Raw genomic sequence first — 12,553 nt, forward strand, 5'->3', positions numbered from 1 at the left:
GAGACCACAGCCGGGTTCCAGCATTAAGCTCTAGCTGCACTGCTCTGGGCTACCACTGCGCCTGCCCTGACAGTTGACGCTTCTGCGCGCGAGCTTTGTTTACCTCCTCGGGAGTCCTACAGGTGTCTGTTTACCCTCGTTAGCGACTGCGCAGTGGCTTTGTTTACAGGCGAGCATTGACAGCTGGCCGAACATCTGTTGCTGCAGCTGACAGATATAGTGACAATATGGCAAGGAACTGGGGCTGGTATCAAAGAGAAACGTATAAACCTAAGATGTTGACCAATTATATGTGTTTTAACGTTCTCCTCTACTTGGTTTATACTCACACAATTGATCCTCTTACCATTATACTCTTCACTGATTGTAGATAACACTAGATAAAATTAAAACTTTACCTTTAATAAATGTAAATATATCCCAAAATCGAATTCCTTTAGAGTCGCTAACATACTTTTAACGAGATCGGTTGTGGCGCTTATGCAAAATTAAGTAATTCTATTCTGTGAGCTTATTTGTCAAAAGAAATACAAAATTGAATTCCTTCATCTGGCGCGAATAACGTAAGATCTGAAATTACGTAAGCTGCAAAAGCTTTGAATTAGAAATGCTTATATTAACCAAAGAGCTTTGCTTAAAATACACGCTAGAGGGTACAGCAAAAGCTTTCACAAGCTTGGAAAAACACACGCTAGAGGCGGCTTTTGTTTATCAATACTTTTTATTGGTACGGTACTCTTGTATATCGTAAAGTTTACACGTTTCTCAAGAAATCCACACTCCACTCCTAGTACTTGTAACCGCCGGCACCGCCGCCACCGCCACCGCCCCCGCGCGCACCCGGCTGCGGTCCCTGGGGGAATGTAGCCTCCCCCTCGTAGCTGACGTCCGCATGGTAGCCGGTCTTCCAATCGGCCGTGTAGCGCACCACCTGGGTGCGTCCGTCGGGCATCTGCACGCGGTATTCGCCTGTCACCACATCCCCATCGCTGGACGCTTTGTGCGCGTAGTCATTGGCGGTCTCCGGGTCCTGAACGGCGTACTCGAATTCGTAGGGCATGCCTGGCATATGGACGTGATCCTGCAGAAGAATGGAATGATACGTCACGGAAGTGGACTATGTTGGTGTTCGTTATTCGGAGGAAAGTTACTCACATCGCCTGGCTGGCCGGGAATGTTGCGTGGTTGGCCGGGAGGTGCTGGTGGACGAGGTCCGGGCGCCGGTCTGCCAGGTGGACCAGGTTTCTGCGAAGTGTTGGGAAAATTATGGATTGCTGAAGGTAATTTAATTGTTCAAAACGACTGAAATAGTACTGGATACGTTTCGGTATAGGATCAAAAGTTGAGGATTGTTTGAATCCCTTTTGGTGATGGATCTTTCAGCATTTGGTTCAACGATCAATAAAGGTTAACTGCAACTCATCGCAGGCCCTTCACCATTTGAAAATGTTGCACAGCCGACAAGTGCAACATCATTGTGGGTCGACATTCAAGATGCCCATCAAAAGGTGGATGAGGTGGCAACATTTATTGCGGCCTGATGCCGTCTCTGCTGTGCCTTTTGCAGATTGCCAACCGCAGCTGGAGTGATAAATGTGGCGACAAGCCAACAGAGAGGCCGATGGGAGTGAAAGGGCCCCCAGAATGATGGCTGCAATTAGCCTGTTGACTTGGATTCAATTTGAAGTGGTTTGCCAGACAATAGGTCTTCATTTGACATACGTATGTACACATATTTAATATGTTTTACTTACAAATGGGGTCTGCGGCTCGGAGTAGTCGTAGCCATTCTTCGTGGGCGGCAGGTACGCATTCGAGCCCGGGGCGACCTGGGCGTAGACATAGGCACTGATGGCAGCGAGGGATAAACTCTGAAAGGCAAAGAAGAGGCAGAAGAGGCGGAGTGCATTTAGTGCAACATTCTTGCGGTGACGTCGACTTAAAGGTTAAATGAAGAGTAAACCACAAAAAGTGAGCGGTGGCAAATGGAAATAGAAACTGCGATAAGATCGCGGCTGACATTCAACCGGGGCCAGAGCAGGTGCACCGCCAGCTCAATGACTGGGCTGCAATTTATTTAGAACGTGCCCCAGAGGCGTCTTCTGCTCGATGCCCCCACAAAAGGGCAGCAAATGGCGGAGGTTACGCCGCAAGTGGCAGGCGGTAGTGCAGTGGCCCGTCGTTAGACACGGCTAATTGACACATGCACATGACGGCAGCAGCCCATCAACGCGTTCACATTGCAGCCATCTATCCATCTACCCATCCATCCATCCATCCATCAACTGTAGGACAGCCACTGACCAAAAGCCACTTGGCTGTAGGCTGCTGACTGTCATCTCGTGTCTGTTGTTGGCCATTTGTTTATTATTATTTTTTTTTGTGTAGCCTCCTCGTTGCGGATTGCGGAAATATTTGCAGTCTCTTCGAGAGCACTAAATCACTCGTGGCTTGAATATATTCTATATTCTATGATGACTTATGTTTGTTGGGGGGTCATTGATTGTGGGGAACTGCTTTACATTGTTTGCTGATTAGTTGCTGTGGCAGTGGCAGTGGAAGTTGCATTGGTTAATTACACATACGACGTGTTGGCCGATCGTGGATGCGATTGGGTCAAGGAAAGCTGGATTTTTGCCGGAGATGATACGAGGCTTTCTCAAAGTTGTTTTTTTTTTTATGAATAGAAATTAACTTGAAATTGTTATTTATATTGAGGGAAAATGTATTCATGAAAATGTTCATAAATCGAATAGATATTTGTTCAGTTTTCACAGATAAACTCCCATCCATCTACATCTGATATACTCGTATATCTGGTAAATTATCTGTTAAATTGAAATTAATCAACTTCACCGAAATTTCCGCAATTACTCTGGCAGGGGGGTCCTAACCTTCAAGATCTTCAAGTACAGAGCTTGCAATGGAAAATAACGAGCAAAAGAGAGAACCAATGAGCATGTCAACGGTAATTTTCCGTGTTAAACAAATGCAATTACCGCTGGCCTGGCAACAGCATTAGCTCCAATAAAATAACGGCCAACGATTCGCGTGTAAATTAAATTACAAATAATTTGCGGCAACTTGCCGACAGCCGAAAAGAAGAGCTGCCACAATGCAGCAATGGAGCAGACGGACACAGATGCATACACAGATAAAGATAAGAGATGGAGATGGTGGAGCTGCATCTCTTTGTTGGAAGATGGAGACGGAGATTGGTGCTGAGGACAGGCACAGTTTGTGAAATCCACAAGAGTGGCCTGTGTTCATATAAATATCGTCGTATATGATGCAAAATCTCGACTCAATGAAATTAATTTAATCAGTCCATATTAATGGACATAAACTTAATTTATAGTTCAGCTTTTTCCATTAATTATATATCACACTCAACTGCAAATCACATACGAGTGTTGTGTGTGGTTTCGGTTGTGTTCTCATTGTAATTATTCTCTAGTTTGAAGGTTTTCCTTTGGTTTTGTGGTCTGTGTGGTCTCCTTTGTCATGGTCTGTGGTCACCTTCAACAGCTTCACTCAGCTCGCCAGAAGTTCGGCAGACATTGATCTTGCCAACACTTTAAACTATACAAAATAAAGCTACAAATATGTGTGTACATATGTAATTGCTTCTGCCGGCACGCAGGCTGGCCTCTGGAATACTCCTGCCACCAGGGGGACATTGCATTGAAGCGTCGTCATTAATCGCGCATAATCTAATAAATTAACAATTGTTTGCTTTGTCCGGCTTATTATTGTCAGCTACTGCTGTTATGCTGCTGTCCGTCCGTCCGTCCGTCCGTCCGTCCGTCCGGCCGTCTGCTGGGATGTTAATTATCCGAACATCAATGAGCATTATACAAATAATTGAATTCGATTTGTTCGATTCAATCAACAAGTTTTGTTCAAGCATTTCGATACCATAATTAATCAGCAAAGAATCGCAGTTAAAGCGGAAGCCCATAAAAGCTACATAAATGAAAATGTTTCAAGTATTTGTGTGCTTCAACTAAGAATAGACTCTATACGCCCACTTGCTACATGCCACATGCCACTCAAGTTGAAGGCTACACAAAATATAGCATAAAATACACCGCAAAAATGGTTTAATTTAATGGCAGAGTAGCCCCAAGGTGGTAACTATTTTTGATATATTTTGTAAAGCTTATTCAAAATGTAATGTTTGAGGAAAGCAGGAAATAAAGACCGTAAAGATAATTACTCGGAACGAATCTGTCTAGAATCTGACTGCCATGATATGGGTATACCATGATATTCGATACTGAGTACCCACATAAAGATCTCTTTGAATCAATGCCCAAAGATCACACAGCCTTGCCTCAACACACTGTAAATCACATATCTGGCTGTATCTCAGCCAAGCATTTGGTACAATCGTAAAAAATGAATATAAAAATAGGTTGTAAAAACGCTCACATTTGTGTGGTGGAGTCCACTGTGCCCGGTCCCCCTCTTGCATTAGAGCACGACCCAGTTTACAAAGCGTCTGATGCCAAATTATAAAAGCGGCTTGGGGCGAGCAGAATTTATGACAATTGCATTTTGAATGCAGTCTAAATGGCAAATCCGAGTGTCTCGATCTGCCGCCTGGGAGTTGATTTATTAACGCTTAGCATTTAATATGTTCAAGCGGATCGGATCGGATTGGATCGGGCAGTCAGAGCACTTCCAAGCACTTTATGGAGCCAATAAAAATGTTTACGCTAAAATGTCTTTATAAAGCTGTGGACGGGAAGGTGGCCGGCCATTGCTTCTGTCGTTTCTGTCTAGCGTGTTGCATTTATTTTAATTAATTTAATTGGTTGTGCACTCGGCAAAAAGAAACTGACATCTAAGCTCGGCAAGGAATTCTGTGCATTCGATGTTATTTTGCTACATCTTCGGATCGTTTGGGACCCGTTATTAAGCCATCAGCAGAGAAGGAGAGGCAGAGACCTGGATGTATATGAATTTTTGTTCTGTTGCATCATTTTGGAGCGGCGGCACCTTAGACAAGCAACCGCCACACATTCTGCAACGCCCACAAAAAAGTTGCTGTGGCTGTTGCTGCCACTGCCACCGATGAGGCAGCTGACGATGATGCCTAACGAGGTTCGGCCCGGGCTTCCTACTTGGGGCTGCAACGTGCGGCAGCGTCTTAATTTATGGAATTTGTATATGTACCTATTTTTTGTGGTTTTTTTCTCGTACTTATTTTATTATCGGCTTTTCTGCAGCTGTTCCCAGCAATTACCAGAGCAGCATCATCTGACAAAAAAGTCCCCTACATAGATGTTAGATTAACATGCACTTGCAACACACGACACGACTCTGCCGACTCTGCCGACTCTGCCGACTCTGCGACTCGTTCGGTAGAACAACAAACATTTGGTTGACCTTTTCATCGCCAACGCCATCTCCAGCGCTGCCCTGCTCTGCACTGCTCTGCTCTGTTGCATGCTGCATGCTGCATGCAGCGCTGTGCTGTGCTGTGCTGTTTTTTTGTAGTTGCTCTCCCCCACTTTGGGGCATTGAAATGCAAATTTGGCAAAATAAAAGTTAATGGGCCATGTGAATGGCAAAAGCGCGGGCTCGGAGGAGGAGGAGGAGTAGAAGAGACCCCAGCGGGGTACTGGAGGCCACCGCAATGGGGACTGACTTTTATTGCCCCCGATCGTTGCAGTTCGTTGTTCGAATCTTTTGTTGCAACCCGCCCGATTTCAATCAGCCGAGAAGCATGTATATCTCTTGCTGCAACACAAATATTCCCAAACAGTCACGTGCCCCAGACATGGCCGGGAGGGAGTCCTCCGACAGCCAAGGACAATGCCAAAGATCAAAGCTTGGGCAGCTGATCCCCTCGTGGGCTCTCCTTGGGGGATCTTCTTGACGATTTAATTGTAGCTCCCCCTAATTTCCCTCACTTGGCTGCAAATGAGTGGACCCACTCGAAGCCCATAAATCACACGCCTCCTGCCTCTCGTGCACCACATTAACCCTACTTAACCCGAATTTATTGGCCCATAACCGCCGCCGGCAACCGCATGAAGATATTAACCTTTTAAATAACTACCAAATTATATGTTACGTTGCAATCTGTTGTGTTGGCGCTGCGAATATCTCAAGTAGTTGCAAATTGTTCCATGAAAATTGCCAAAAATGGAAATGTTAAAGGAAAAATGCACAATGTGTGGTTTTTGTTCTCGAATTACTTAAATATACATTTTAAGTCGCATTTAACTGGGGAAATTGTTTCCTTTTCAATTGAAAAACTAAGGGTAAAATGAGGCAAAAAATCCCAATGAACTAATTTTCCAAATTCCCAGCTGCGGTGGGGATCCGGCTCCCAAAAGACATTGGCCAAATTGTACTTGCAGCCAGAACTATGCAATTAAAAAGGCCTGGCCTGAAAGCATAGAACGAGGGGGAACGATACGTGAGAAAGAGAGGCAGACATTGCGCATACGCCGCATTGGACGCTGGTTGGGCAATTAGTGGTGGCTGTGGGGAGAGGAAAGGCGCGGGCCCGGCGGGCGGTGGCTCTGCTTTTGTAATCGGTGGAAATTTCGATTTAATTAGATTACCACACACACACTCACACACACACTATACACTCAGACCCAGATGGTTGGCTGGTTACCACCGCCACAGCCTCCCCATTCCGCCCGGTTTTCAGCTTTTCCGATGCTGCCGCTGCACTTGCCGCTTGCTCAAGCGTCATTAATTTTTTGCTATTTGTTTTTTGTTTTTGTTTTTTGCATTTGGCTTTTTTATTTTTTTTGCTTGTTGGGCCTCGCAAGCCATTGCCAAAGACAATAAAAACCGCACAAAGATACCACAAATATCGTATAACCACAAAAATTGCATACATCCAAGCGTATAAGCAGAATAGCTCTGAACCGACGACCCACGGCTCAATTGCCGAAGGCTTTGATCAGCTCACAGAGGCATCCGTCGGCATGAAATCTGGCAAATCTGCCAAATTATTTCAATTAAAATTGCATTTGTAATGCAGCAGTGGAAACCCAAAGGGAAATGAACGAACTCGAAATACGCTTTCGTGTGGAGGAACCATTGCGAATCGGCTTTGGCCTAAAGAAGCACTGAAAATTGGATAGAAGTGGGTATACCCCCACATACACGTCTCTATCTCTCTATTTGAAAAGCCATATCAAACATGCTTTGGCCGCACAATTGGGCAATCATTCACACTTGAATCGTCAGCAGTCAACAGATGGATAGGGCTCTGGCCCCGGCCCGGCCTACGATATATTGGCCATAATCAGGCGTCTCTAATCAGAGGCCAGCACAATGCAGAGTTGCGCCTCGCTGCATCCACAAACTCACAATTCGAATTGCCAAAAATTACCACAATTCAGCATCGACAGATGGAATGCAGATGGGAAACCGAACCTAAACCCGAAACCTCTGTCTGTGCCTTCGATTCTGCCACTGCCTCGGCATTAGGTTGCATTTCAGGCTTCATCAAAGTCAAATACCAAACCGTGAATATTTTATGTTTGTCATTTGAAATTCAAAAGCGTGCCCGAACTGCAGTCATCCGTCGGGCCTCATCGCCGTCTCATTCAGTCGTTTTCCATTTTGGGTTCCTTTTTTCTTTTGCGTGCGAAAATGAGCAGCTGTGGAGCAGGGGAATTAATATGCAGGCGGAGGGTGAGGAGGACGAGTCAGTTTGACGGAGGAAAAGGCGAAAATTAACATGTAAAACATGCTCGTTCTGTTCTTCCGCTGCTGCTGGCCAGCAGCCATTTGTCTACCGAGTGTCTGGGTCCGGCTCTGGCTCCCCACCTCTCCTTTTTGCATAGGTATTGTCCCAGGGGCAACCTGCTCGTCGGACGGTGTCTAGCCAACAGAAAAACGGGCCAAAGCGGGACCAAAAAAGCAGGCATAGAGAAACGGGAATCGCTGGCGAAAAAGTCCAAAAGTTACAAGCGGCAAATTACACGCGTCTGGCTGGGAGTCCTGCCCCATCTTCACCTTGGACTGCCTCTGTGTCTGTGTCTATGTCTGTAGTTATCTGCTTGGCAACACCAGACACACAAAGGCTGGGAAAGTGGAAGCCTTTCCAGACATCCAGAGTGGAGCTGTGTGTCTGCACTGCGTCCAAGTGTCGAACCAACAGTTTAACGCGCCACAGGCTGCCACAACAGCGGCTACAACAACAGCGGATCTCTGCTGGATCTCATTTTGTTGCCTGCTTTAGGGCGTTCCAGGTGGAAAGAGGCCCCTCCCTGAAGGGGCGTTCCAGGCGGAAAGAAAGCAAGTGAAAGTTGTAAGGCAACTGACAAAATGGCGGTTCCATAGAATGGCTTTGGGAAAGCGGTAGGGTATTATTCTATAGTCCTGTAAATGCCCTTGTAGGAAAAAATGTCTTTCGCTGTATTACAAACATGTGTGCTGGCGCTGCTGTCACCCTACCTCCCCCTGCCCTCCTCCCAGAGTAATGTTTAGTTCGGGGCCACAATCAAATAATATTGCTTCTGCCCAGATTGGGGGGCATATTTTACGTGGCTCTGGCGAGGCACAGATGCTGCTTGATGGCACTCCACACTCCAAATATTGTATTGCCAGCTGAACGGAGGGGAGAAGAGGCACTTAAGTGTCTTTGATTATTTGCAATAAGTTCGGTTTTGTGGGAGGCTGAGGCTGATCGGATGATGATGAGAGCCTCGTTGGCAGACGTGTGGCAAGTTATGCAATCGTTTTCGTTGCCATTGACGGCAAGTGTTGCCCCAAACCCAAAACCCGAACCCGAACTCGAAACGAAACAGTTTGCTGTGCCACTTGAAACCCGCCACTCGATGAAGAGCTTCCTACGGTTGCCCCACCACCAGCAAATCCCATTTAAAGTTCACCGAACATTTTGCGAAATCCGAAAAAAATAAGAAAAATGACATTGGAGGAGAGCAGAGCGTCTGACCATGATGTGTCCTTTGCCTGACTCTCGGCCATATACAAATTTGACATATAACAAGCTTAACTTGTTGTCCTTTCCGCATTCGTGGCTCTTGTTTTAAGCTGAAGGACATCCCAGGAAGGTCTCATGTGATTTGTTTTACTGATTTATGTGGGCTTACGAGTGTATGGACATTTTATTATATTATTATGTACTTACAAGCAGCATAAACGACTTGAAGGACATCATATTGACTGCAGTTTTAGTTGAGTTTCTCAGCTTCGATTGAACTTCGATTGGAATGGTTTTGTATCCTCGAATCCGCGTCTAAATAATTGAATTTTATAGATTAGATGTGTTGGGTTTTTGATGATTCGATTTTAGTTGAATTATTCAATTAAGCTCTTTTTTTTCGCACACAAATTTAATTTGATCGAAAGTCCTTTTGTTCACGGCTTATATTTAGGGACTCTCACTTTCCACTGGGAGGGAGGCGTGCGTGCGTGTGGGCGGAGGGGCAGTTGTTCCTCTTTTAAACTATTATTTTGTTGGATTATTTGAGTGTTTATTATTTTCTTTATATGTTGTATGTTGTATCCAAGACAACCGCACAAAGTACACGAACGTTTTGAATTAGGTTAGACGATGGAGATGCGCTGCCTTTTTATAATAAACGCTCGAGACGCCGGCTGAGACGCTGGCAGAGACGCCGACAGTGGCAGAGCTGGTGGCAGCGTTTGCCGCGTTGCCAACTGCACCTAAAAAGTAACGAAAAAGTGGTTTGAACAATTGAGGCAGGTCTCGCCGTCTAACTTCTAGATCATCTTCCTCTCCGTCTCTCTCTCTCTCTCTCTGTCTCTGCAGGTCTCTCTCTCTCTCTGGCTGTCTCTATGGAGATAGACAGAGCTCTCTCAGAATGAGTCAACAATTGAGCGCTCAGACGACGAGAGGGAGTCTCACAGCAGCAGCAAGTTGTGGCGTCTCGGAGTGTTGAAAAAGTGAAAAATGTTGCAGATCATCAATAGCTACAACCACTCGTGCAACAGCAAACAATTGAACACGATCATGATCATGATCATTATGATGAACAAGTGAATAGATGATTCGAACGTTGATCATGATGATGATGTTGGTGTATTTCAATAGAAGCGGATGTATGTATAACAAGACCAAAGCCTGCAACGCCCCAAAATGACTTCATTAAATCTTTTAGCCACAGAAAAAAGGAACGAAACCAAAATTTGATATTTAAGTTTTTATGAGATGCCCTCGCCTGTCCCCTCGGGCTCTGCAGCTGGAATCGAGACGGCCGAAAATGTCACTGGGAATGTCAGATGAGCGTAGGGCGATGCGATGCCTATAGATACGGTCGATCCAAACTTTCGGCTGAGAGCCCTTCTATTTTATTTTACTTTTAATAGATACATGTGTGTGTATATGTATTTGTTGTTTGTTTTGTAGAAACTCAGCAGAACGTAGCTGAAGCAGAACTTTTGTGAGAGAGGGCGAGAAAAACGTGATGCGGCTGCCAGTGAAAATTGCACAAGCTGCAGACGTGTTCATGTGGCGTCTCCTGTTACCCATTTCCCCGTTTCCCTTGCCCCAACCAAAATGCAATCTATGACGTGAGGCTCATGCCAAAAACCTAAAAACATAAACTTATCTATTGGCTGCTGATGTTGCCCCTCTGTGCGCCGTTGTTGCACAAGCCTGGAGACGTGTACGACGTGTGTCGAGGGCTCTGTGGGCACTGGGGGCTCCTTCCTTCCGTCAGGCATCAGAGCCCCCCCCAACCAATTAACCTTGAAAAATATGATTAAATAACAATTAAAAGCAATCTATTTTTGATGACTGATTTCAGCGAGTTTCCTCACATTTTTATCGACCACTTGTGAGGTGATGTGCTGCCGTGTCTGCACCCTCGTCGGACAGCCATCAGCCGGCCAGCTCGAGTCCCCAATGGACCGCCTTCGGGGGGGAAGGGTAAGCCAAGTAATTGAACAACTTTTTGGTACTTTTAACTTTTGATTTCCGTGACACTTGAGCCGGCCACCGACCGAACATCTCCGCATGGAGGGCACCGAGGGAACCCACCTTAACCCGGCCGAAACTGTCTTAACAACATAATACCCGTTAACAATGGGGCCAACAGCATTTCGTACGCTCGCTCGACACTCCATTGAAAAGTAATCATTTCTTTGAGCGCACTCGAATGTAAGTTGAATATTTCGGCGGGGCTTCGAGTGCATTTTGTGGTAGCTGCGATTACGAAAAGATTTCGACCTAAAATGTTTATAATTAGAGCAATGTGATGGGGCGAATTTTTATATAATACCAAGTGCAAGTAATGGCTATTTGAAGATTTTCCTTTGATCCGCTTCCAACAATAACTTGACATCAATTGGTCAACATTTGATGGCCAAACTTTTGTCACTGCCGCTGCTGCTGTTGCCACTTGCTGCTGTTGCAGTTTCTGCCAGACTTTTAATCATTTGTCAAAAAGTCTTGAGCAATAAACTTTGGCAACATTTCCCGCTTAATTCATCAACTGGCCGGGCCACTCGAGAGAGCCTCTAGCCAAAACGGAAGCAGAACCTATTCAGAATCCATTTTTCTTGGCAGCAGAATTTTTTCCCCTTAGCTGTTGACATTTTAAAGCTGTTTCTGCTGCCGCCAATGCCGCTGCTGCTGCCGCTGCCGCTGCCGCAGTGCTTATTGAATTGTTGCAGCCACAAAAATCAAAGAAACAAAGATGGAAAAAAATTAACATTTAAAAGAACAGACTCAGAAGCATTTAAAATGATTTTTTTTCATCGATTTTCCTCGAATTTGTTTAGCGCATTTCGTGCAACATTTCTGGCGAATCACCTGTTGAATGTTGCCGTTGTTGCTGCCGTTGTTGCTGCTGCTGCTGTAGAACCAACAAACATTCCTCGGTGATGCGCTGCCGCACCTCTTTCCGAGCTAAAAATGAGTGAATTAGAATAGCCAACAATGTAATTGCCGCGTTTTATTGCCACCAGCAACAGTTGCCAGTGTTGCAGCCACCCTCTGTCTGCCGCTGCCTCCTCCTCCGCCTTTGAATCTGGTGGGAAGTGGTCGGCAGTGTGGCGCTGGCGTTGTCTGGACGCCAGACGCGCCGAATGATTTGCATTTTTTCGGCGAGGTGCGGAGTCTTGGCGGAGTCTTAGCATTTGCTATTTATAGACCAAATGTCTCAGACCGGACTTCTCTTCTTGGGGATCTCCGGTGAAGGGGAATCAAATGTCGTTCGATTCGCTTGGTATTTCGCATACTCGTAGATCATATCTTTCTTTCGGGGGGCTCAGGCTCCCTGGATGGAGGCTCCGTGGAAAAGTATTGGTCTCTCCGTTTGATTGCTTTCATTATCTCACTTCAGGTTTGATTTTATCTTTCTTTTATTAGTTTTTTCTTCTTTAGTTTCCTTTTGATTGCTCCCATTTTTTTTGCCGGGCGGAGCACTGATAAGTTTTTGTTTCCAGCACTGCTGCAACTAAACTTGAGCTTTCCCTGTCACTTGCCACACTTGCCACCATTTTTCTTAATGGAAATTTCCATGCGCTTGGCTTTTCTTTAGACAAATTAAGCGAATTTTTTCTCCGTTTCGCACCTTTCCAA

General features: G+C 45.5%; 1 protein-coding gene across 1 annotated transcript; it reads right to left on the reverse strand.

The window, feature by feature from the left end:
* Positions 1–702: 702 nt before the first annotated feature.
* Cpr50Cb (Cuticular protein 50Cb) lies at positions 703–9,583 on the reverse strand. The gene is made up of 5 exons (XM_033378593.1): positions 9,391–9,583; positions 9,134–9,241; positions 1,755–1,871; positions 1,156–1,245; positions 703–1,081 (listed from the first exon to the last, which is right to left on the reverse strand). Exons 2-5 carry the CDS (start codon positions 9,161–9,163, stop codon positions 788–790), a joined length of 531 nt encoding a protein of 176 aa, XP_033234484.1. The 5' UTR covers positions 9,164–9,241; positions 9,391–9,583; the 3' UTR covers positions 703–787.
* Between the last annotated feature and the right edge of the window lie 2,970 nt (positions 9,584–12,553).

Source organism: Drosophila pseudoobscura, chromosome 3, assembly GCF_009870125.1.
Source record: "Drosophila pseudoobscura strain MV-25-SWS-2005 chromosome 3, UCI_Dpse_MV25, whole genome shotgun sequence".
NCBI classification, from domain to species: Eukaryota; Metazoa; Arthropoda; class Insecta; order Diptera; family Drosophilidae; genus Drosophila; species Drosophila pseudoobscura.

Bases quoted from the DNA above. Each gene is read 5' to 3' on its own strand.
- Cpr50Cb (XM_033378593.1), bottom strand. From the start codon at position 9,163: ATGATGTCCTTCAAGTCGTTTATGCTGCTT. The intron at 1,246-1,754 runs GTAAGTAAAACA...AACACTTCGCAG, and splicing joins CCGAGCCGCAGACCCCATTT to AAACCTGGTCCACCTGGCAG. The intron at 1,082-1,155 runs GTGAGTAACTTT...ATTCTTCTGCAG, and splicing joins TTCCCGGCCAGCCAGGCGAT to GATCACGTCCATATGCCAGG.